The sequence below is a fragment of the Anser brachyrhynchus genome (genome assembly GCF_964034855.1).
Source record: "Anser brachyrhynchus genome assembly, chromosome: Z".
In the NCBI taxonomy this organism is placed as follows: domain Eukaryota; kingdom Metazoa; phylum Chordata; class Aves; order Anseriformes; family Anatidae; genus Anser; species Anser brachyrhynchus.
In genome coordinates, this window is record NC_137697.1 from 10748780 (window position 1) to 10773677 (window position 24898).

A 24898-nucleotide genomic window follows, 5' to 3' on the forward strand; every position below is an offset into this window, starting at 1 on the left:
CTGTTGCTTTGCCTAGAGACTTATGTTAATGGCTGTTTCAAGTCCAAAAGCTTTGCATTGGCATCACCTTTGGAAATGCCTCCCAATAACATGCTGTAGGTTTTAAAGTTATAGTATCTATTTTATAAAACTAGTTCTCAGTGGAATACCGATACTCATAATTCTAGGATCTCATTATATTCCAGCTATGCAGGTACCTTGACAGTGCTAAAAAGTTGTAGATGTTGGATCATAACGCTGTAGAGACTAACTCAGTTGAGATTTAACAAACTAGCACAAAAGATTTAATGTATTCTAAACATTGTCTCAGAAAAAAATGGTCTCCTCTTTTGTTTCTTACCCACTAGATGGCAGACACTGCACAAACAACTTCCCCAAAAAGCACACCAGGGCGACCATCAGTATGGTAATCCAGGGATTCTTTGACTTTTTCCCCTTATATGGGCCACAGCAGTAAGCCAGGCATAGTTCGTGTGTTTTTCTATCACCCAGGAGGAACTACCAAGGACAAACATTGTACAATAAAACATACTATATATACACGCACACACATACATATGTGTGTGTATGTGTGTACTCATATTTACTTGAAACTAATGTAACATACCGTGCCATAACACAAATTCACACAATATGACCACTTAGATCTTAACAGAGCAGTTGCAGTCTACAGCCCATGATCCAACTTGGCAACTGCCATCTTTCTCTACTGCACTTCTGCACAGAGAGAAAACATTAAGAATACAAATCAATTTAAAAGACCACTTAAGGAACATTGCAATCAGTATTTTAGATGAAAATAAACCACCAGCCTTCTTACCTGAGGTGTAAGCTCAACCTCAAGCTCACCAGATAAATACTGGCGTTCAAATTCAGCATTCTCTCCAACATAGGACGATACCATGCGTTTTATCTGCTTAGTCTGAAGCAGAAGACCAAGTCCAAAATTGTCAACACTGTGTAGAAAAATACAAGACAATACTGGGCATTTATAACTGTTTTGTTGTATGCAAAGCACCTGATAAATGTAACGACTTAACTAGATACGACAGAGTTATCTTCCCCCATTTCTGATGTAAGGAATTGTAGATTAAAAAAATAAGAATAATAAATTACAGTTTTAATAGGGAAAAAAGCATCGAAGCTAAAACTGAAATGTAGGAGTCTATTGCTCACACCTCTTCTCTTCAAAGGCACTGAAGAAACCAAAAACTTCATTTTTAAAGACATTTCGTATGTCACAGCTACAAATATGGGCTTAACAAGTGCTGTTATGCTACATACTTGCACCGTTAAAAAGCTTCGCTAACTAATAAAGAGTCAGACAAGGCACAACCAGGCTTTTACTAAAGAGAGACTTATTTTTTGTTTGAACTCTTGCTCCCTAGGGAGAAGGCCAGTTAAAGTGATTGTTTAGCAGCTCAAGGAGAAAGGTACATCCACATTTACAGTGCTGGATTGTACCCAAAGCAAGAGAATTTTTATATTTAAATTTTCTTACTACAGTAAATATTCCACTTTCTTATTAAGAAATTGTCTACTCTAGCAACATTATATTGGACATTAAAATTGCAGTCAAGATATACTTGTCTGTCACAATGCCAGCTTAAACTGAATGCCAAAGATAACAGAAGTTTTCCTGTGCCACTGCTTCAAAATGTTCCTAAATTCTAATGTCCTAAAGATGGTCTTTGTTAGTCTTTAGCATTTTTGTGATTTTTGCCACCCTGTATTTTGTACTTATAGGACCAGAACATACTTCAGGTTTCTGTAATGATACAAAAAAGGGAAATAAACAGAAACTGTATTACAAAGAAATGTTTCTTTCACATACCTACATTATGTGGGATATTGGCAGACTGGTACATGTGTGTGAAGCTCCTCTACCTCTATGTTGATCTCTGCAACATGAGTGGAGAACTCAGACCCTCCACACACACCATGGGAAAGATGCCATGATGCAGAGGCACCTCACAAAAATGATGTGTATTTGCTAACAGCTGTCTCAATTCAGCAAAACAAGATTATCCACACAGTGGAGTCATATTTCAGCATAAGAAATGTTGAAAAATATTACAAGTGTTCTATAAGAAATCAAACCCAGTACACTGTAATTAGCATGTATGCATTTACAATACACACATCGTACTGAAAACACCACTCCTGAAGAAGAGCTTCCCAAAGGTTGTCTGTATTTTTTAATTATATTAATTTCTATTATACTAAAGATTATATGAAATATATCATTTATTGATATTAATCTCACCCGCTTGGCATTCTTACATAATGATGTCTACAGTGCTCTTCCTTCTCTAGATAGTCAGAAATTATCTCTTTCCACCAATGACCACATGAAGAAAGTAATGCATCAGACCACTTTCCTTTATACATTACCCAAATTATCATTAAGCATAACCCCTAACCCTGGTATGGCAATGGGAAAGGAAAAAAAAAAAAAAGAAAAAAAAAAAGAGTACTGATGCTGAGTGTGCCTAGAGTTATTTGTTTTGCACAATAAATAGTGGAGTTCAAAGGAAATTACCTGCTGGACAACAACCAAACCTCATTCAATGCATATTGATACTCCATCACTTTAGCATTCCATTTTACACATCTCAGCTGTGACCTCCTGGCATCCTTTCAAAAGGCCAGATTCAAAAAGTTAGCACACAATCAGTCTTTATTTTATAATAGAAAAGCAGTAATGGTGAACATAATCCACAGGCTTACACATTTTTATTCTGAAGTTTAATTCTGCTTAATTAACTTGGACCAATGCAGTATTTCTGTTGTGGTATGTAATATGTAGTATTTCCCATCATTTACTGTTCAGAAAGCTCCACAAATCAACGCAGAGCATAAGCTTATCTCACAGCAGCTGTTCTTCCACACACTGAGGCCTTGAAAGTCTTAAGTTTCAGGCAGAATGAGGTAGCTCAGGGGATGCCTTTGAATGCTTCTCCTAAGCGATCAACCCAAATTCACTAAAGAGTCCAAGCTGTCTCTTCTCCAGGCTGTACCAGGCCTGACTCGCTCTCTGATACAACAGCACAACTACCCTTTTGGTTGCCAGCACTGCAGCATGCGTTGCAGTGTTGTATGCAAAGTGAGAAGGGGCTGAGCAGAGCAGTACCAGGACCAGCTATTCCCCTCCTATCACAGTACTTGCAACAGCTGCACAGAGCAAGATGTGCAGTCAGAAAGCCTTCGCAGCTGCGTGTATAATGAGGACTATTTTAAGAGTTGGCAGCCTACTTCTATGCATACACAAGCAATTTGGAAACTATGCATGAGGAAGTAAAACAAAATTCTCTTGTATGATTCTTCAAGCTTATTTTTTGTTCTCTAGTTGTAAAGAACTTGACTTAAAAAAAAAAAAAAAGCTTTCTCCACTCTCTAACTCTGACCTATAAAAGAAATCCAGCTCTGATGCAATACCATACAATGTCAAAAGTGTTCCAGCATGCCAAAGCCTTGAGAATAAAATCTGTGCCACATGGAAACAACCTATATTTCTAACTCCCCACAGGAACAAATTCCAGAGGCTTGGAACTAAAAAAGCTGAGAACAGAGTAAAACAAGAAGTCTTGTAGGCAAAGAAAGGGATTAAAAATAAATAAAAATACAAGCACCACAATTTGCTTTGTAGTGTCAGTCAAAGCAGGAAAATCCCTCTCAAAAGAAAACCATCAAACCCCGATTTATCATTATAAAAGATAATAATGAGCAAATATGATAGACCAGCTAATATCTGACAGCAGTTTAAAGGGGCTGTATAACTAGAGTACTGCACAGTAAAAAAAGGTACATTAAGTAACAGTCTGCAGAGCTTTATGGTGGAGCAGTGTTTTGAACTGTCTACAAATTGGAGTTTGCTGTCAGACAGAAATAGGCAGACATGAGATTCCTGCACACAGGCAAAATTGTGAACACACGTGCACTTAAGAAAGGAATTGCAGCAGAGGGCCAAAAGCGAATTTGTAATGGTTATAAAGAAATCTCTGCCTCGTTTCACCAAGACTTCTACTCTCTGCTTCCACAGGCTAAGCAACAGCTACTGGAGCATATAGTCCTTAGCAGGATTCTGCATATCTTCATTCTAGATCCCGTACAGATATGTTTGTTTCTCTCATGTACTGCAGGAAAGTATCACCTCTCAAACAAAGCTTTGTAGTTACAAAAATCCCCTAAGAATTAAACAAAAAGTTATTCTGTCACACTCAAACCAAGGTGTTTCTAAGTCACTCTCCGTATCTCAAAGGAGGTCAATTTATTCAAAAATAAAACTGCAGTGAGGATCAGTCACTGGGCACACAGGCCATGCAGCCTTTTTTTCCTAGCACAATGAGAAGAGGCATTCTGCCTTCAGACAATCATGCACCAAGAAGCTCTGCCTGCCTGCCACTCAGAATTACTTCCATTCTCTGGGATTTCATCTTCAGAGAAGCATCACAAAATCCAATTGCTGTTACTCATCCTATATGTTTATATCATACGTCAATTATATGCAACATGCATTCAGGTTTCCAGCTGAAAAACCCTCTTTCATGGACACTGTATAACCTTTCAAGCACATCAATAACCTTTCATGTACATTATTTTTCATTTCCCTCCAAAATCTCACTTTGCATAGTTCATCCAAATTTATGTTTTCTGTGTTTTTTTCCTTACACTTGAATATTCTAAGAAACCAACTTTTCACACAACTACCAGAAAGCTATTCTCATTCCCATTTTCCCCATGCTTTGCCCTTTAGTTAATATCTCTATTCTGGAATGAAAGTAAAAACCAATTTCTGATTTAGGGAAATTTCATTCAGTGTAACTTTTTTGTTTGTTTTAGGGTGATTGTTAATTGCTTGTCCTCCCTTTCCAAGTTCTACTGCTTTCTTGGTCCTTTTGTTTTGGGCACAAAAGTTTCTTTGAATTTTTAAGCTTTGTTTATACTGAAAATGTTATCACTAAATATCTCTCTTGCAGGCAATGCCCTTGCTATCAGATAATAGCTTTAAGAAGAAAAATCCTTCACTGAGTGAATGGAAAGGGAAAGAATGAATCCTGAACCTGGGTTCAGTCCCTTAAAAATTTAAACAAAGGTGAGTGTAATAAAAATGTGTTGCTCTGGACAGGAAGGAAAGAGGCGTGGTGGAAGTTGTTACAGCTTTTACGTGTACTGTCAGAAGAAGGAAAGTACAGAGACAGAGAATGCTTTCTTTTACCCTCAAAGCCATCAAGATTTCTTTAACTTTCCCGTTCTGTATTAGGATGAAATCTGAATCTATAGAATACATGAAATGAATACAGAAAAGGAGATCTAACGTGACACTGACCGGAAAATGTAATCACAGTCCAGCAGGTCTGGTTGTTCAGTAATGAATTCCTTTCTATTGTTTTGTCCCTCTCAGACTTACAAAATCTTCCTGTCAAAAACTAGGGTCAGCCTTTTCTAATAAAAAACTAGCCAAAGAAGACTCCCAGGTGGATCTAGCCCACAAATCTCAAATACACTTCAAATAGTCTCAACAACATGTCTATGTTGCACTCCAGATAAAGGTAGTTTGCAGTTCTCAGACCTTTATTTCCTGGGAGTCTCAAATAAGATACATTCTACAGCATCACAGGGAAGATGACTTTATGAAGTTTCCAAGCTTCACACACCAACAAGCCCTACACAGCCCAATGAAGCAGGTAACAGAAATTTGCATTACTATTCAGTCAAAAAGGCAGACTTGGGATGTCACACTGCTCTGGCAGAAGACGTAAGATGGCTTTTCATTCCTTTTCAGTAAACAGTGCTAATTACACTCTCCTCTCTGCCTTTGTAAAGACGTTTATATGTATCAAAGAAAAGCACAAGTATATGTATAAAGGACTGGCTGCCCTTACTGTGAACACTGGAAACTGCTAGTGAGCAGCATCAGTTAGCTTGATGGCTTTGTTCTATGTCACTTAAAGAGAAGTTTTTCTCCGTTCTTGCTGCCCAAGGATTCTCCGGGACCTGAGGTGGATATTCCTAGGAGATCACACCAAGACCAGAGGTCACTGGATATGAAAGGTTAACGTGTATATTCAGGTTTTGTAGTATAAAAATATGCTGGACAAAGAGGAGCTAACATGATGACGTACCTGACCTTCCTCCTCCTACAATATGGAGATTGGAAGGATGGAAGGATAACTACATCATCCCTGGAGACCACAGACTGAGAAAGAAAACCATGTAATAAAAATACTCAGGCAAGGCCCCTCCTCAAGCAGAAACTAGAGTTTCTTGAAACTTGCTGTTGCTGCAAAAAAAGCATACTTCTCTTCGTCCTACTATTTTGGTTAGTCCTGTTGTAGTCCCAAGGTTTCTGACATACAGATATTCTTCTGAAGAGTGCTTTATATGAAAACACTAGTCAGCTTCTGGAGATACACGAGCAGTCTCTCTCTAAGCATTCGGCAAGTCACAGCGTTGCACAGCTACGCACGAAACCTGATAATGTACGGATCCATTCCAGAGCTAGAAATTTTCCTGGCAAGAGGCTAGAAGTGGGAGAGAGAAATAATTTCTTCCATCTCTGTCCACTTAAAAGAGGATTCATCTAGTCTCTTTTTACTTTGTAACTTTAGCTTTACAGTCCTCAAAAGGATCTGCTCCAAGTTACACAGCTTGTGTCTCCTGCTAGGTTCACACTTCCTGAGGAAGTCCAGGTGGGCTCCCAAGCTGAGAGGTATGGACCGAACACTATCTGTTCGTCAGTAATACAGCCTTAAAGTTGCATGCTCAGGGGCTGCCCTAACTACAGCATGAAACTTGACCAACAAGAAAAAAGCCTGAAGAAACCATCCAAGTTCTTAGTGATGCACATTCACAGCCCCACAATAATCATCACAAAGTGCAATCCTGGCAGCATCAGAACATGATCCTTTGTAGACTTTGTGCAGAAAATGAGTGGATGGCCTTTGCCAGAAGACACCTAAGCACATGCAATCAAGGATAAAATAAATGTGGGCAATCACTCATCTAGCAGCACTTGATGTCTTGCATTGTCCAGTCATCTACCTGTGAGAGCATGTCCCACAGTAATCCCTTACGCATTAGGTTAAAAGATTAGTGAGGAGCCAGCTAAGCCAATATGCTGTTTCTGCTTCTTTTCTGTTCTGCACTACCAAGAAAGTACATGGAGAATGAGAGGAAGATGAGGGGTGGGAATCAACTAACAGAGAGAGGGAAACTGTTTTTAACTTTCTTTTTTTTTCCTTTCTCCTAGCACATTCTTCCATCTGTCCTATTGAGAACTGGTTAATGGAAGGCAGAAAAGAGAGGTAGAAACTATCTTAGGGAAGGTAACTGAGAAGAGAGGAAGAAGACCGAAGTATTGGAGCTTCAGTATGCTAAGGCACTCCCAGTCAGAAGGAAGAGGTAGGACAGAAAGCAGGGCAGGTCACAGCTTCCAGAACCCATAGCATCTCTCTCACCACCTTTTTAGCCCATGGCAAAGGACGAAGGAAACGATGCACTGAACCTCTCTCAGCTCAGCAGACTGAGACTGCCCCTTTCACTCCGAGGGGAAAAAGGTGAAAGAAAAAGGAGCCCATGGTTGCTGGAATCATGAAGGCCTGCCTGCAAGCTATCAGCATGACTGAGCTTTAAATTCCCTCTGCTCACTCTCCACACTGCTTGCACTGCACTCTTCTCCCTCCACTAGTAAAGCCTTCTCAGGGAAACTCCAACCTCTCTGCTCCAGTAACTCCATCTCAGCTTCAGCCTCACAGCAAAATAACAGTATTGTTCCTCTGCCATCCTCCTCCTCCATAAAAAAAGATGCACCACTGCTTGTATGAACGACTAGTGCAGATATATGCCAAGTCCATCAAAATGGTGTGAAGGCAGACAATTTTTGAGAAAGACAAGTACTGCACATTGGAAACTTATGTCCGCAGCAAGGACTCCTCTCTGTCTTTCTTTTTGCTATGAAGTGGCATATCACATTTTTAATACAACAAATAAAACAACAAACTCCATTCAGAGCTTTTAAAATTTACCCTATTTTTCCTTTGCAGTGAAGTTAAATAGTATAGACTTAATCCATTAAATATGTGAATTACATCATGCATGCATCATACTTCAGTCTCCTGGCTGATAGCTAAGTTTAACTTTTATTGACACTTTTCTAAAATTAAGTTGACACAATTCTTCAGACATGCTGAGTTCTTTACCTACATGGTCCTCCTCATTTGTAATTGCAACCTGCAAGTCATCTTCTGAGTTGATTTCTCAATAGTTCCATGTAGTGCAAAGTTTAGTACAACTTGCCCTGCCAAAATCCTAAATAACCTCCACACTAAAATTAGCAAGATGACCTGGTCAGATCTTGAGGGATTTGCAGTTCAAAGAGGGTCAACAATCTATAAACAGTTGTAATAAAGCATCCAATTAGAGTCTTACAAAAAAAAAAAATATCAGAGGAAAAAAGAAGTAAATTGCCCAAAAGGTTCATCTTCACACTAAAAATATATTACAGACCTTTCCCCATTAGTTTGGCAATTTGCCATATGTAAGAAAGATAAGAGTCATTGGTGACCTTGTATTTCACTTGTGAAAGAATGTTTGAGATGTTTAAAGAATTTCTTATGTATGCAGAAACTACATCACAATGTAAGATCTTCTGAGCATTATCTTGATTGTATCTTTGTGACATACAAGCTTTCTTCACGCTCTCCCATAAACTTCTTCAGTTACATTTTTCACTCTGAATCAAGTGATTGTCACTTTTATGATTGTTAGAAGCACTCAACACCTTATTGATATGCTACATGGAAAAAATTCTCAACTTGCTGTGAATCTGGGATGTGACTTCTACCAGAAGACTTCTTTTTTTTGACATAAAAGGAAAGAAACGTATACATTAATATATAAGGAAGGAATTAGGGCATGGGAATTACATACACAAGAACAAACAGGAAGTTTATGTCAAAGATGGCAGACTTAGCTCAAAGTAATTATTGACAAACGAGATAAATTTTATCTATGTTAAAGTTTATTAAACCTGTCTTAAAAACAAAATATTTAGTTGTTAAAACTAGAAAAATACCATTCGTGCTTTTGAATGAATATAGGACGCACAGTCATACAATAAGTTTCCCATCTAAACTGTGCATCACAAGATTGCCATTGAATAGTTCCTTGTCTGGCAACTCTCTACCTGCAGGTAGTCCATTATGAAAACCATACATTAGACTCAGCTGAACTAGTAACTTAGTGCATACAGGCACAATGACCAAACATTTACCCCACGGATATTTTCTCCTTAGTAATGTATAATATTGTAACATAAAAATAACTTCTCCAAAACGAGCACAGAAACCAAAGGTTCAAAAAGCTGCTAATGCCTTCTTAGCAGATAGCTTGAACCTCTGATAATCTGACCACATGTGGTCCACCTCCTTTAAAATGGTCGCTCAGGTGATTAGTAATTAAGATATATTAGCTGTGACTTTTCTATTTTTACTGTAAGTGAAACCCTACTGTTCAATACTATTGCATTCAGAAAGAATGCATGTTTAAATCCCACAAGCAGACAAAACCCAGAGGGAAGTAGATCATTTATAACAGTCAGACCACATGTGCAGCTAGTTTAAGTGACTAACAGACTTCATTTTTACCTAGCACATAGTCAGTCTATTGAGATGGTAGAGACAGAATAAAGGTATTCATCTCAGAATGTACTTATACCCAAAATTAGTTAACCATTTCATGAAGCATAATTAATGAAAAATAACAATTTGGAGCCAATTCTGTAAACTTTCATTTTAAATATTTGGCTTTGTTAACTGTTAATGACAAGATTAGTTTTGTTGCAACACATATCCTGAAACAATAGGCCTGTAAGCCTGCAAAAATGGAAGCCTTGGCATAAGTTGACCTGAAATGTCCAAGTCTACTATAACCTGAAGTCAGTATGCAACAGGTACTACGAAGTCATAGGGCAGATGACAAAAAAAACACGTGCAAGAAGGTACTGTATGTCAGTCACAGCTATGTTGGGAATTTACTGAATCAAGATTTAAAATAAGGGTGCGCTGATGTATATGTAGCTAACCAAATTTAAACAACAATGCAGCAAAGACAAAATAAAATGGATTCTAGAAGGTTACTGAAATAGAATCTTCTAAATTTAACGGGCATGTAATCATACTTTGTAAAGGAAATACTTAAAATATGAACAACATAGGCAAAACAAGTTATAAGGGAAGGTGTGCGAGTATGCATTTTAAAAGCACACCTACCCACTATAGCGCCTTTAAGTATCTCCCATGGTTCACAAGCCCCAGTTTCCCCTGCAGCACGTTGTGTAAATAGCAGAGATATGGGATATTTGTATTGCTTCCCTTTCAAACACTTTGCTTTGTTTGGTTTGGCAAAAGAGTAACTACTCTTAAATATGCCATTTCACTGGCTAGTGCATAGCTTAGGCACTACAGAAGCGCACAGCAACCAGCAGTGTGTTGAGCAGGATCATGTTTCTAACTAAGGTGCCCAAGAGCGCCTCATACAGTACTGTACATCCCCTCCCTGGCAAGGCTTTCACAGGTCAAAACAGGACTTTACCTGCCAGCAGCCATATGAATCGAGGAAGGGCTTGCAGGAGGAATCTCCTCCTTGTTGCACTGTAGCACAACACAGTAAGGTGTGAACTTGTGACCACATACTCCTCTGAAGTTGTTTCCCTGCAGTGCCAAGCATTTCTAAACTTGGCTGAACCTTCTCTCCAGCTAAAAGAAAGGAGTTGCTAAGGGTCCAACAGGACTTCCTCCTGCTCTCTCCTAGATGCAAGCGAAGCATTGTCTCCCTTGCTGCTCTTTAAGTCACAAACAGATCTCTCTGTAAGAACGTTTCGTGGTTCACGCATTTTGAAAGACGTGACTTAATCCGTGTTGCTGCACTGTTCTCTCGAAGAGGCTGCCTGTCTGCATACTTGGCTCCTTCTCTGCTCCGATTACAAGTTGCCTACTAACCCAACTGCCAGATGAAAAAAAGCCTAACCACAGCCAATTACCTCCTGTGTGCTGCAAGAGCTGGAGAATAGAAAGCAGTTGCAGTCAGGAAGATGAAACACAGCAGGGTATCAGCTGCAGCGTAACACTCAGCACCAAAGCAAAATACTGAATCCTGAGGCTTCTTGGAAAGTGGCAAATTAGTCACCTCACAAAGTACTTGACACCCCAAGATTAAAGGAACAACTCACCCTTTGAATACTACTGCTGCAGGGCATATGAATTTCAGTTTTCAAATCTATTTATTAGTGTTGCGATACTTGGTAGTATCACTATGCTTTTTGCTATGGTATTCTAAGATGCTTAAATGGTTTTACTCACTGTGATGAGAATTTTGACTTCATTAATGACAACATCTGTGATTTGATTCAGATGTCAAACCCTATCAAATTATAGCAGGCTAAATTCCATATAATAGTTAATAAATAAAAACAAAAGATGAGGCCATATTCTTAAATTAATTTCAAAATAGACAATACTGTTTAATATGAGATTAAAACCAGTTTGTTTTTTTTTTTTTTTTTTTTTTTTACAAACTAGCTTTCATGAAAAACCCATATGTTCTTGGGCATTTTCAAATCATCATATATGATACCACCTACAGGGAAAGCCTGAGCACAACTGCTGCTCCAACACCCCCTCAAAGGTAACAGCCATTAGCAGGTATACGAAAGGAAATGAGGATGCAGGTCTGAAATGCCTTTAAAATCTGTAGAGGTGGAAGCCTGCACTGGAGACAGACTCAAATACCAACACTTTGAGTATGCCTAAAGGGAAGCACAGATCATCATACTGTTCTGTGAGGTTCTTATCAGCCTTCCATGAACATTCACGGAAAACCAAACATTTGACACTAATCTCTCCAGCCTCAAAGACCAAAGAATTTTCAGGGCAACTCTTTCAAGCAAAATTAATTCCAACCTATCACAGAATTAAAGAATCACAGAATGGTTTGAGTTGGAAGGGACCTTAAAGAACACCCAGTTCCAACCCTGCCCAGGGCAAGGACACCTTCCACTAGAGCAGGTTGCCCAAAGCCCCATCCAACCTGGCCTATACCACCACCAACAACCTTGGTCATATACTAGATATTCTATATTATAGAATAAAAAAGAAAGTGTCTGCTTCTCAGTTCCATTCCACAATGCTTCTCTCTTCACACTTAAACCTTTACAGGTCTCCTAGAAGCATCTGTGCACTCACTCTATTGACGCATGTCATTCAGAAATAAGGGTATAAGGAAAGTGATTGAGCTCTTCTACATGATTGATCTTTCATAACAATTTTCATCTCTTTGTCTCCTTTTTAGCATCCAACAGAAATTGTTTTCAACAGGATACTGAGGGGTTTGAGTGTGACTCTCTAAGTGCTAATGCAAATTATATTCATTATTATGCATGCACAATAGCAAGCGTGAGGAACTGGAAAAAAAAATAAGATTAACATATTGTGAACTTCAGCTGCCTGGATTATATCTATAGGAACAAAGTTTCTTCTAAAAACAGTAAAAAATAAAAAAGAAGAGAACCACAACTGTACTTCATTAAAAGTAAACAAAAATAAAACTGGTGGCTTATTTCTAAGGTGTCCAAAGAACTCGAACAGGAGAGAACAGAAGTGAGAACCTTAACAGAACTAAGCATAAATGTCTCATATCTATATCTAGCAGAACTCATTCAGTAGCTGTGTGACCTTCTATCAAACATCAGAAGTTTTTTGATGCAACAGGAGGGCCATATACTTTGCCAATTTAGTTGGAAGTGCAAACTCAAATTCTTCAGAATTATCATAATGATTGCCCAAAAGAATATACCAAAATTTGTAAGATTATATATCTGAGAAAAAACTACTGCCTGATTTTGCTCAAATACAGTTTTTCCCTTATAATATCAAGCTTTTAAAGAATAACATTTTCTGAAACACTTCTCCCTATTACCACTGCTAATTTCAATCTACAGGTTGGTATTATCTTATTATCCAGGAAACAATGCTGATTACAGTAGGTAACAGAAGAAAGTACTTTCTCTTGTTAACGTTTAAATCTGCATTTGAAAAGGTAGTGCAAAAGACCACATAGAGATTTCTGGTGTTTCCTTGTTCTATTACCAAGAAACTGTGTTCCGAAATATTTTATGTGAGAAGGGACAATGATTTGTAAAACACATTTTTTTAATTCATTATTAATTGCTATAATTGCTTCCGTACCTGTATTTTTGAATGATATTCTGGTTTTAAATCATGTTAACTTCAGTCTAGTTAAAACAAAATAGATTGGGATACAAAACTATGGACAAAGTATAGGAGAGATATAATGACGCAGATGAAAAGAGCACAAAGCATTACTAGATAGATCAAACCTAATTCACTTCTTTGGCAAGGGTGGAGGAATTGAGGAAGCAGGGTTTGATGTCTACGTTCATTTCACACAAGGAATCAAGCTCTTCATACTCAAACAACCCTTCTGTTTCACATAAACCCATCTCTCCCTTATTCTGGTGCAAGTACCTAGATGTACCTTTAGCAAACTTTTTTTTTTTTTTGAGGGCTCATCCTAAACTCCTGCCTTGTGAAACAAGAGTCTTTTCACAGCTACATCTACTGGGGTTATAGGGTTATACACCCCAGGTGGTAAGGAAGCTGGTGTGTGAGCATTCTTACCCTTTTTTTCTTTTCTGTAATGATGTGTAACTTCAGCAATTGGAAATTCCCATGTTACTACATTTTTTGTGAACTACTTAATTTTGAATGTTGCATTTGAGAGGAAATAATAAATGAGGAATTTTTATGGTTTTCAATATTCTTTAAATCCACAATGAATCAAATTACACTGAGATTATTTTGTTGCTGTAGGTGGTATTTAATGTGTAAAGTTACTGAACCAAATTTAGGGCTACCTGCATATGCTACTCATCCAACATGCTGCAAGGAGCAGAACATCCATCTTATTGACCAGGCCAATTTCAAATACACATCACTACATTCTGCATGTCAGTATTTTTATTTAATTTTGTTTCTATTCCATTAATGCACTTTAACAAAAGTGGCTGTAGTTATTTCTCTACATGAAGACTGTTAGGTACACTGGATGAGCAGCTTGTGTAAAAAAATAACCATAATGAGAAGTTGGGAAATTGCATGTAAAAAGTTTGTCAACCTCACATGAATTTCTTAATGGGCAAATATTTAACAAAAAATAATTTCAAGACCCACAAAAAAAGTCTCTCCATTGACCCATCATAAATATTCTCTACTGCTGTGGGGTTATTCTCTTATTCTCTCTTTTTTTTTTAAAGTAACAGAGCTGTAATAAAATTTTGTCAGAAAGCATCAAAATGTAATTAAAAATTCCCATCTAGAAATTTACAGACACACAAATGACTGATATTTTCAGTTACAATCAACCGGTTATATATATGTAAATATACATAATTGCTATGTTCCACAGCAACAATTGCTCCCTGACAAATTGGGGTATATATACACACAGTACTGTACTCTCTGGGCTCATTCCAAAAATAAAACTGACACAACTATTTTTCATACTAATTTTTTTTTCATATTAATTGTCAGACACCTTATGATGAAAAATAGTTATTTTTCACACATATCAGCCTTCTCACGTGAACGGAATTAAGCCACAAACATACATATACCTACCCTGCATTGTTACTGACAGCTGTAATTCCCTTTACTCCAGTCTTCAGCAAACCCCCAATGAGGTTTTCAGGAATCCCACACAATCCAAAACCTGTGTAAAATGAAAGAAAATTGAATATGTAGCAAGTGTTTGAAAAACAGTTGAATCAGAAGTGAGAACATGCACTGGTTAGTTAAGTCTTTTCTGAATAGAATGAGCACTTTATATGACTAAAGAAAACAACACTTCTGGGAAGAGCGGTGTGCACTAGTACTGGAATCTCCCAGTCACTGGATGCTTCCCAGTTTGGATTAAAGCAATTTAGCAATATTAACGCAATGAAGACATCAGAGTCTACTCCTACACAAACAGCCTTTGGAGAAGGGCTCCAAGACCTTGGCTCTCCTGGTGTGTGCCCTAACCACTCACCATGCCCTTACACACATTATTCCTCCTTCCCTTTCCACCCAACTAACCTTCAGTACCAATGAACAGTAACAACGTCAAACGAGAGGAGCAAAGCGTTCTCCCATACAGCATAACCTATAATCAGGTGATAAGAATCTGGAAATCTTAAACTTCTGGGTAAGATCAGTAACTAGAAGCACAGTAACTCAGATCTCCACCCAGGCTGAGGCACCTCACACCCCTGCCTATTATGCAAGAACCTCGTACCCCTAAAATGAAGTATGATAGCACATTTGAAGCACCAGTCTTAGGCTAGTACTATGACTACTATCATTTAACTTGCAACCACTGAATCTCAGATTTTCTTTTGTTCCTATCAAACAACAACAAAAAATATATAGTAGTAAGGCAAAATGATAAATAGGAAGAATTATCATTTCTTTGCCTTACTACAGATCTCTAGTGATGTTTCCCATGTTTTACAACATTACATTCACTACTCTTCCTCAGTACTAAAAATCAGTTATGGCATGTTAACTAAAGAGATTGCCTTTTCTTTCAGGAGGTTAAACAGCATGAAACTGTGAAAAACATCTAGAATATTTAACAGCTCAAGTCATGTTGAAAGCCAATATGACACAATTTCTTGACTCTTCTGGAAATATTACACATAACCATTCAGCATAACATAGGTAAGTTATTTTGACTTCCAATAGTCAAACAGCTCAGGCGATTTGTTCAAGGTCACAGAGAGCCAGCGAGAAGGCAAGTACAGAGCACAGAATGCATGAAAATAATCACACCAAAATGCCTTTCTTCACTGTCTGAAATAATGATGTTAATCCAAAAGACCAAATTAACTTTCTGCATTCAAATTGACACAAGTAAAGTCTAACGCTTTATTAGTGGGGAAAAAAGCTAATGATTTTTTTCTGAGGATTTTTCCTTCAACTAAGAAACCAGGATATGCTTACTGATAAGGTCTGTCCCAAGCAGAGGTAGAAAGACAGGAAATGACTTGTTTAAAATACCTATACAAGAATATGGATTCTCAAATTAGATATCATTAAAAGAACCACAATTATCTCATGGATAGAATATGAGTTTTCATCCATAAAGAATTTAAATATTTACCACCAACAAGTATAGTTGCCCCATTGGGTATGTCTTTTACAGCTTCAACAGGATCAGTATAAAATTTGGTGTTGCGATGGCAGCTGGTAGAAAAATAGCATCCAGAAATCTGGAACAACATTAGAAGAGGTAAGTGAATAAAATGTATTATATGTTATCTCTGTAATGATGACCCTTCCTCTGGCTAACTAAAGAGGAAGATGTACGAAAAAGACACTGCTAAGACAAAGACTAAGCTTACGCGTTTGTGGAAGGAGGGATAGACGGGTGCAGGGAAAGATACATGGGTTAGGCAGTCTAGAACAAGGACTCTGCTGTCTCTCTATCCCCCAAATCATATCAGATTTTGCTACATTCATATGTGTTATGAAGGCTTTAGGCCTCATATAAACTGCATCCATTACGCTATATTCAAACATATTTAAAATTTCTGAATTCCATCTTAAATTGTCGAGAAGTCGTGACTTACTGTAAACAGACCCACAAACGCAATTCCTCAACACGAATTTGAGCAACATGTAGACTGCTCCAACCCATACATTACTGCTTGTAGCTCCAAAGTATCCGGACACCAAGCATAATCAGTAGTCGCTGAAGCAGAGGGCCAACATCACCACAAACTCTGAGTGGACACCCAGGAGCAATGTGAAGTACAGCCTATGCTGGCAGTGTGGTAAGCAGGGATGCCCAGCTTCCTCCTGCATTCTTAGCACTATTTGCATTGTTGGAGAACAACCCACAATCAGGGAGACTGCCACAAACAATGAAATACGGAGGACAAAAGGGAAATCAATAGGACTCCCATCCCAAAATCAAGACTTGATAGTGGAAAGCCATTCAACAGTAACCATCATGAGTCCTCTGTTATATTCTTAGATCACAGCTATCCTAAAACGTTTTTTTTTTCCCCTTGAAGCATTTCCCAGTAATATTATCACGGATTAATACTCATGAAGTACTGTCAGTGCTCCAGCAGCAATTGACATGTAAGCCACTACACTATATTGACACAGTCTTGAAAAACTGAGCATATTTGGAGGTCAAAATACTTGCTACTGGTGTTTCCACTTCTAATTTGATGTGGAAGAGAGAAATTGTAGACTGGAAAAGAAGGAGAAGAATGAGTAAATAAATAATAACCGAGCTAATGTATGCACAACGTAAAGAGAATGGCAGTATTCTTCCCTGCAGAGTCGTCTTAAGATCCAGTTATAACCAGTGCAGCAGTTTTGGCTCAGTTTCAAAACTACACAAACCGCCTCCTTTATAAAATTAAGGCTAGAAGGGTTTGCACTGAGTATTCAGAAAACCTTTTTGAATGGAGGCTTCTTTCCTTCCCAATGGAAACATCGATGCTCCTCTGCTTTGAGGGGCTCAGGAAAACATTATTAAGCGGGAACAGTAGTGGTTGAAAATAAGACCCTTTTCCCCACGCTCAATAGCCCCATGGCTATTTCCTTCAGAAACACATTTTCGGAACTGCAGCACGACTGCAAAGTGTGTCCCTACACGCCAGGGCATGAAGCCGAAGCCCCAGGTGGTGGCCGTGGCTCTGGCAGCTCAGTGACACACGGTGGCCGCCCGCTGTCCCCTGCCGGGGGTGGACACACAACCAGGAAGGCGAGCAGCAAGTGGTGGGCTGAGATAAAGGGAGATTAACAGGGAAGAAAAAAGAATACACAAAGCAAGTGATGCACAGCGCAATTGCTCAGCCTGTCCTTAAGCAATGGCAGACCCCTGCCAATTCTCCCCCATTTTATCATTCAGCACGGCACCACACGGTGTGGGACACCCCTTCGGCCAGCCCGGGCCACCTGTCCCGGCCCTGTCCCCTCCCAGCTCCCGGTGCACCCCCAGCCCCTCTCTGGCCGGGCAGCACGAGGGGCTGTACTGCCCTGGGCTCCGTGCGAGCACTGCTCTGCAACACCTAACACATCGGTGTGCTGTCAGCATCCCTCCTACCCTAGATCCAAAGCACAGCACCATGCCTGCAAGGAATAAAATTAGCTACCCCAGCCCAAAGCAGGACACACGGGAGCAGAGGGCTAACAGAGCGACAGAACGACCAGCTAAGGGGCAGGACGCCTTGCAGAAGGGCAAGCCATAACCCGACAAAACGAAGGCAGAAGCAGCCAGGACCACCTGCCCACGGAGACACGCGGGGCACCCCACACGTGCGGCAGGAGGCAGCAGGTGAGCCGCTCCGCCGCCCAACGCCACCGCGGAACACCGAGAAGGGGCGAGGGAGGGGGCGGAGAGCAGAGAACCGACGGCCGGCGGCTGCCGGGGGGGGTCAGACGGGAGCGGGCAGGGGCCCCACGGATCTCATCGGAGCGGCTGAGCCGCGCTCCGGGGCCGAACCCCGAATCGCCTCTCCCCGTCTCCCCCAAGGTCAGCGCCGCCCCGCCGCAAGCCGAGCGGACGGACGGATGGATGACACGGACGGACGGACGGGCGGACGGACGCCGTCCCGCCCCTCACCTCGGCGGCGGCGCCCCGTGTCCGCGCGGCGGGCAGGAGGATGCGGCGGGCGAGCGGCGGCAGGAGGAGTCTGTGCGCCGCCATCTTCTGGCTGCGCGGGTCGCGGGGAGGGAGCGGCCGGCGGGGGAGGAGGAGGAGGAGAAGAAGAAGAGGAGGAAGATGAAGGAGGAGGAGGGGGCGGCTGGTGCTGCTGTCCGACGCCGGTTGAGCGAGGGCCGGCCGGGAGAGGCGCCGCCGCAGGCTCAGGCGTGCCGGGGGAGGGTGAGGGGCTCGGCCCCGACGCCCACTGACGTGGCCGCGCCCGAGGCGGGGCCCGGCGCCTGAGGGAAGGGGGAAGGAGGGTCCGGCCCCGCGGCTCCGCAGCGATAAGGGGCGGCTCGGCGGTGTAACTGGGGTATGGGCTGGGCCCCGGGGATGGCCGGGCCCCTCGCTGTCCCCGCCGGGCAGTCGGATGCTATGTTTGTGTGGAAAATGTGACGACTGGAATAGACGCACGCTCCCTTAGGCAGTCACATGGCGTGGACCTCTTAGCGCCGGCACCTCTCGTTGCTGCGACGAGGAGAATTCAAAGCATGCCTCCACCATTATTTACGCTTTCTAAAAATACCCCCAGGCGATCAGCTCATGCGCCGGCGATGCCCAGTGGAACAAAGATTCACAGAAAAATGGAAGCAGCAGCTCGGATGCAGGAGAGGAGGAGTGCCCCCAGCACATGACGGGTGGTCACGCTCCTCGCCTGTCAGACTGCTCTTGTTCTCCTTTCCAGGCTCGCTCCAGCACAGCTGCCAGCCTTGTCCTCCTCAGCTACGGCGGCGAAAACACACAGCAAGGTAATCTGCCACAAAGGAGGCAAATTTTTAAAGAGTGCTGCTAGTCTCACTCTGAAGTGTGCACACCCATTTCATCTGGCTCAGAGTGCTGGCCGAGCCTGGCACACATGGGCCTCTGGCGCCCACGAGCAGAGCACAGCCGTGTCACCTTGACGTGCCACACGCTGTAAGTGCCCCTTACATGCTTTCAAGGACACCAGTAGTGACAGTTCCCATAACACAAACCTTGCAGACACCAGCGAAGTGTGTGGTGGAGGTAATGTTCCTGCTGGGCTCCAGGTCACTAACATACTCCCCTCTCCCCAAGCCATTGGATTTAGCTAGACAGCTAGGTCTGGGGCACTTTTAGGTGGCAAAAGCTGCCTTTTACAGGGGCTTGATGAACTTGCAGTAACAGTTGGGTCTGTATTTTCTCAGGGCTAAACATCTGCAGGCAAGTTTTACAGAACTGTATTTCTGAACCTCAGTTCTACCTAAATTTCATATAGACTTGTAAATCCTTTACATCCTTTTTCCTTTCATGAAGAATTTTTCTCTAAGTATTGCAAAACTTGTTCATCTAAATGTTAGTTTAGTTCAGTATCCTTAAACCAGCAGTGTGCAGTCACAAACTTACCCAACTGTTCACTTCTGAGTACTTGTTAGATACTCAACTAGCATTTATTTCACGTGGGTTTTGGACTAGTGGGGATTCCAAGGGTGTTCTTATCTGCAGGCTGGAGGAAGGGGGCTAACTGCATGCAGTAGGTACAAGTGCATGAGTAATAATACCTCCTTGGAACATCTATTATGCAAAGCTGATAATCCTGCCCATATAAAGTAGTTAATGAACTAGGAAATTAGGGGGATATAACTTTTACTTATGAGGTGCTATAGATTTTATAAAACCAAATTATTCAAAAAAGACTGTGCAAGGTCCACATGTTTTGGGGCATAAGCATCTTATTTTGGCAAGTTTCAAACATTGCTGAATGAGCAGATAAAATCATTTATTCTGGAGTAGTTTATAAAGGATGTTAGATAATCTACTTTGTATTAATTTCTTATATGATTTCGAGCTCTTCACACAAGGGGCTATCACCAGGTAGTCAAAGTCTCCAAAATAATCAAAGATACTTGTAGTTTGTTTGATCTTATTTTGTTCAATGAAGTAAACCAGGTACCAGTGGTAACATGCAAGTCAAACATTTTTCACATTTACATTTATAAATGAATAGTGGGAGAGTGTTGAGCACCTGGTGCCAAAAACAAGTCAGTAGGTATGTATTTTGGAGGTTAATCATCATGTATAACATTATACCACCAGCTTAATAATACTACTATCAAGTATATTAAGACAAAGTCAGCACTGCAATACAGTGAAATACTTAATATTTGCCCAAGTCCAGCAAAAGTTATCAAAGTCAGCAAATAGGCAGACTTTTTTTATCTGTTTCATCCATCTATACAGGGTGGAGAACCAGAGCTCTGAAATGAACAAATTCTATACAAGTTCTGTAATGTTTGTAGTTCACCTAGATTTTACCTAATTAAAAGTTAGCAAATTACTTTCTTTCAGATCCATTGGAATTTCACAAAACCCCACAGTTACTGATGCATGAAAAATCACACACTGGACCATGCAGAAAGGAATGCTCTTTAAATTATATGGCATCTAGAATACACACAGAACACCTGGACTTACCTCCAATGCATTAATAGGTCCCAATTCTGAAACAAGAGGTTGGTGTTTAAATACTTTTACTTGAAATACTGGGGTATTTTTTACATTAATCATTCAAGAGCACAAGAAACTCATCTTTGATATAGTGAAATTAATCTAAATCCCTTCATATGGAATGGAAAGTCAAAGAAAATTTAAAGAAGATAATTTTATAACATCACTATCTTCCTACAAGAGGGGAATATCACAGGGAAAAGCAAATAAAGGAAGAATAAAAAGAAGAGACCTTTTGAGAATTACATGATAGAGACATAACAACATTGGATAATCATAAATAAATTTCATCTAAGAACATGAAAATAATTGCAAGCTCCTGTGCAAAACCATTCAAAACTTTAGGTTACACTCATAGCATTTACAGGAGATGTATTTACCTAGAGGAAGACAAAAGGGCTGCCACCTGCCTGACCAATGATTACACTAGTAAGCAATGTGAACTTAAATATTCAACTTCTTAATAAGGCTCAGAAGAAAATAAATAATTAAAAAGGAAAAAAAATACTCTTTACAAAGTAAAATGTGCACTTGCAGGTTTAGTGAAAACTATGCGTGATAAAAATTAGCAGGGAGTTAGCAAATGAAAGTTCGTAAATAAATTAAACCAAAGGCAAAAATCAACTGGAAAACAAAAAAGCCACCTTCTAAAGAGTTATGGAAATTAAAGGAAATGAGAGAATCACAGTGCCAAGATTGTGGAAGGAAAACCTGTGGAACTGCTGAGGAATCCTTTTGCCAACTAACTCTGTCAACATTTTCTCTTGAGGGGCCAAAGCGTAGGACCAAAAAGGAAATTAAAATGTGGAAGGATCCTGAAGCTACATAATAAAGAAGAGTCAACAACTCTTTGGCAAGAGCAGTTCTTTACCCCTGAACGACCTCCTGAGCAGCTTAAAGAAAGTCAACAAATATTTTTGTTACAATGAATAACTTAATAGAATATCAGGGCTCACCTAGATAAGAAAAACAAAAAACCAACTAACCGCATAAGCAGATCTTATGAAAAATAATTTGAGAGGGATTTTTTGTTTGTTTGTTTCACGCTATTCCAGTTTCCGTTATAGCACTTGTATTTTAGGCAGGATGCCCAACTTTCGTATAGCCAATACTGAACAAAAGAATTTCTATATCATGTCACAGAACCACAGAATATCCTGAGTTGGAAGGGACCCACAAGGATCATCAAGTCCAACTCCTGGCTCCATACAGGTCTGCCCAAAAAATCAGCCCATGTGTCTGAGAGCATTGTCCAAATGCTTCTTGAACTCCAGCAGCTGGGTGCTGTGACCACTGCCCTGGGGAGCCTGTCCCAGTGCCCGACCACCCTCTGGGTGCAGAACCTTTCCCTAACGCCCAGCCTGACCCTCCTGAACCTCTTCATTTTTGAGAAGAAGCTTTTTGCTGCAAGGGTGCAACAGAACAAGAAAGTCTTTTTTTTTTTTTCCCCTTTGGCCAAGCAGAAAGAATGGGGTTATTTTACACTCTAATCCTAGTGTTGTTGAGGGTTAAAGGTAAACATGACATAAGGGGCTACAGAAACAAATTGGAAACAGGAATCCTGAGCAGCTGACACTCTGCGTGTCAGCACATGTTGTTAGCACTGCTGTAACAGGCTTTTCCAGATTCTGCAACTCAGCGTTACATTAATAAGCTGCATGGGTTATGGTCAAACAAATCTCATAAGCAAACAGAACGTATTTAAAACTCAGAGCCCAGGAAGACTTTATTAAACTACTAGTGATGAAATATTTTCATTGTATCTGGTAACGTAATTGATAGAAAGAAGTATAAAACATTAACATGAGAAGGGACCTGGGGTTGTTCAGGCTGGAAAAGAGAAGGCGCCGGGGAGACCTTATAGTAGCCTTCCAGTACCTAAAGGGAGCCTAAAAGAAAGCTGGGGAAGGGACTCTTTGTCGGGGGGTGCAGTAATAGGACAAGGGGGAATGGTTTTAAATAGAAAAAGGGTAGATTTTGATCAGATGTAAGGAAGAAATTATTTCCTATGTGGGTGGTGAGGCCCTGGCACAGGTTGCCCAGGGAAGCTGTGGATGCCCCATCCCTGGCAGTGCTCAAGGCCAGGCTGGATGGGGCTTTGGGCAACCTGGTCTGGTGGGAGGTGTCCCTGCCCATGGTGGGGGATTGGAACTGGGTAACCTTTAAGGTCCCTTCCAACCCAAACCATTCTGTGATTCTAACACAGAACCGCATTTGCAGAAATTGTATGCAGTAAACAAATCACACGCCCTGTAATTCAGTGCAGTTAGTCCTGCACCTTGAGACTACGGGACAGCCAGTGGGGCTGGAAATGAAGAAAAGCAACATGCCTAGACTGCAAATTTCAAAGAGGAAACCAGAGTTACAGGTGAAACTTGGACTTTGCCATCCATTTCATGGGTGTGGTGCTTAAGTGTCAAGCACCAGTTCTTGGCTACAGGAGTCTGGCATGCAAATCCACACACAGAGTCCAAGCCCACATAATTATTTCATCATCTACTCTCTAGGGAGCCAGCTCCCTGCATGCTCTGACAAAACCAGGTGCCAATACATTTTCATCTGCATTGCTTTGCCTAATTCAGCTGCTGGAGGAACAACTCCCTGCAGCGCAGACCTCCCCTGTACAGTGGAGCAGTCCATCAATAGCTTGGTCAACATTCTGAATGGGAAGCATGATCTGAACATGCAAAAGGAAAATGTGACAGTTGTTTCTTGTTAGGTTTCATTTCTCAGTCTCGATCAAATGAACAGAAGAATTAGGAAGGCACCTAATCTTACACATGGGATAGATGGCAAAATCTGAAAATATTGTTATATGTTCTTTATAAGGTGATTTAAAAAGAAGCCTTACCATTCACTCATCCAACTTCTAAAAGGCCTTTTGGAATTGTTTAGTCATAAATTTTGGGGATTTCCTTCAGCTCTCCCCTGTTTTTGGCAAAATGTAACAGTCTGTTTTTAAATACAGTCCTACAAACACACACACAAAGGGAGATAAAAAAAAAAAAAAGCTAAAAAAAGCCTAAACAGCAGGTAAGTTCCCTGCATTTGCAAGCACACAGCTATTTGTTGAGAAGCTCTCAGGCCTCTTGCTTTCAACTTCACTAGCTCCAAACAGCTCTTCAAAGGTCCAAAATTTTTTTTTTCTTTTTTTTTTTTTTTTCCCAGATGCCAGCCTGAAGCTATACTGCAATAGTTCGCAGAGACTTCACTACTCTGCTTTTGGGGGTTTGTACAGTTTTTCATTCGAGACTGACATCAGTGCTATGAAACATCCCAATTTAAAACCTGGAATGGATTGAGGACAGTGGAGACACCCTGTGGCATCCCGCTGAACTCTCAGACAGGCAGAGTGAGCAGTTTGATGTTTTATCTTCCTCCAGCAGCAACGGCTGTCCTCATGTAAAACTGTAAGGCCTCAGTTAGGTGCTACGTCTGTACCAAGCTTGGCACAGAGGTCTTTAAAGTAACCACGGTAACTAGATATACTGAACTGAAAATAACTGCTATGGGAATGGCAAAAAGTGCCTCAGATTCCCATAAGATGTTAATGGGCCTTTAGGATGTATAATTCACTTGACTCTCAATTGTTCATCCAATAAGTAAGTATGGTGCTTTTTGTTTGTAGTGTATTTAAAGTGTTAATAACTTT

At 40.6% G+C, this 24898-nt stretch overlaps 1 protein-coding gene and 1 long non-coding RNA gene across 4 annotated transcripts in view; one reads left to right on the forward strand and one right to left on the reverse strand.

Moving 5' to 3' along the window:
• Positions 1-19055, reverse strand: part of OXCT1 (3-oxoacid CoA-transferase 1) — an 89573-nt gene extending 70518 nt beyond the window's left edge. For 2 of the 3 annotated variants that reach the window (XM_080575019.1, XM_080575020.1), the window contains exons 1-4: positions 18700-19055; positions 16219-16327; positions 14697-14787; positions 821-956 (exon numbers count right to left, since the gene is read on the reverse strand). In XM_080575019.1, the coding sequence (XP_080431145.1) occupies positions 821-956; positions 14697-14787; positions 16219-16327; positions 18700-18783 (420 nt within the window). In that variant the 5' untranslated portion in view covers positions 18784-19055. Of the gene's footprint in view, positions 1-820; positions 957-2542; positions 8747-14696; positions 14788-16218; positions 16328-18699 lie in introns of those variants that run through there. The other variant, XM_080575021.1, reaches the window with a different exon arrangement.
• Positions 19056-19252: 197 nt separating this feature from the next.
• On the forward strand, positions 19253-24898 carry LOC308186109. Its single transcript, XR_013943914.1, has 2 exons — positions 19253-19529; positions 24415-24898. It is a non-coding gene; the product is annotated as an uncharacterized lncRNA (long non-coding RNA).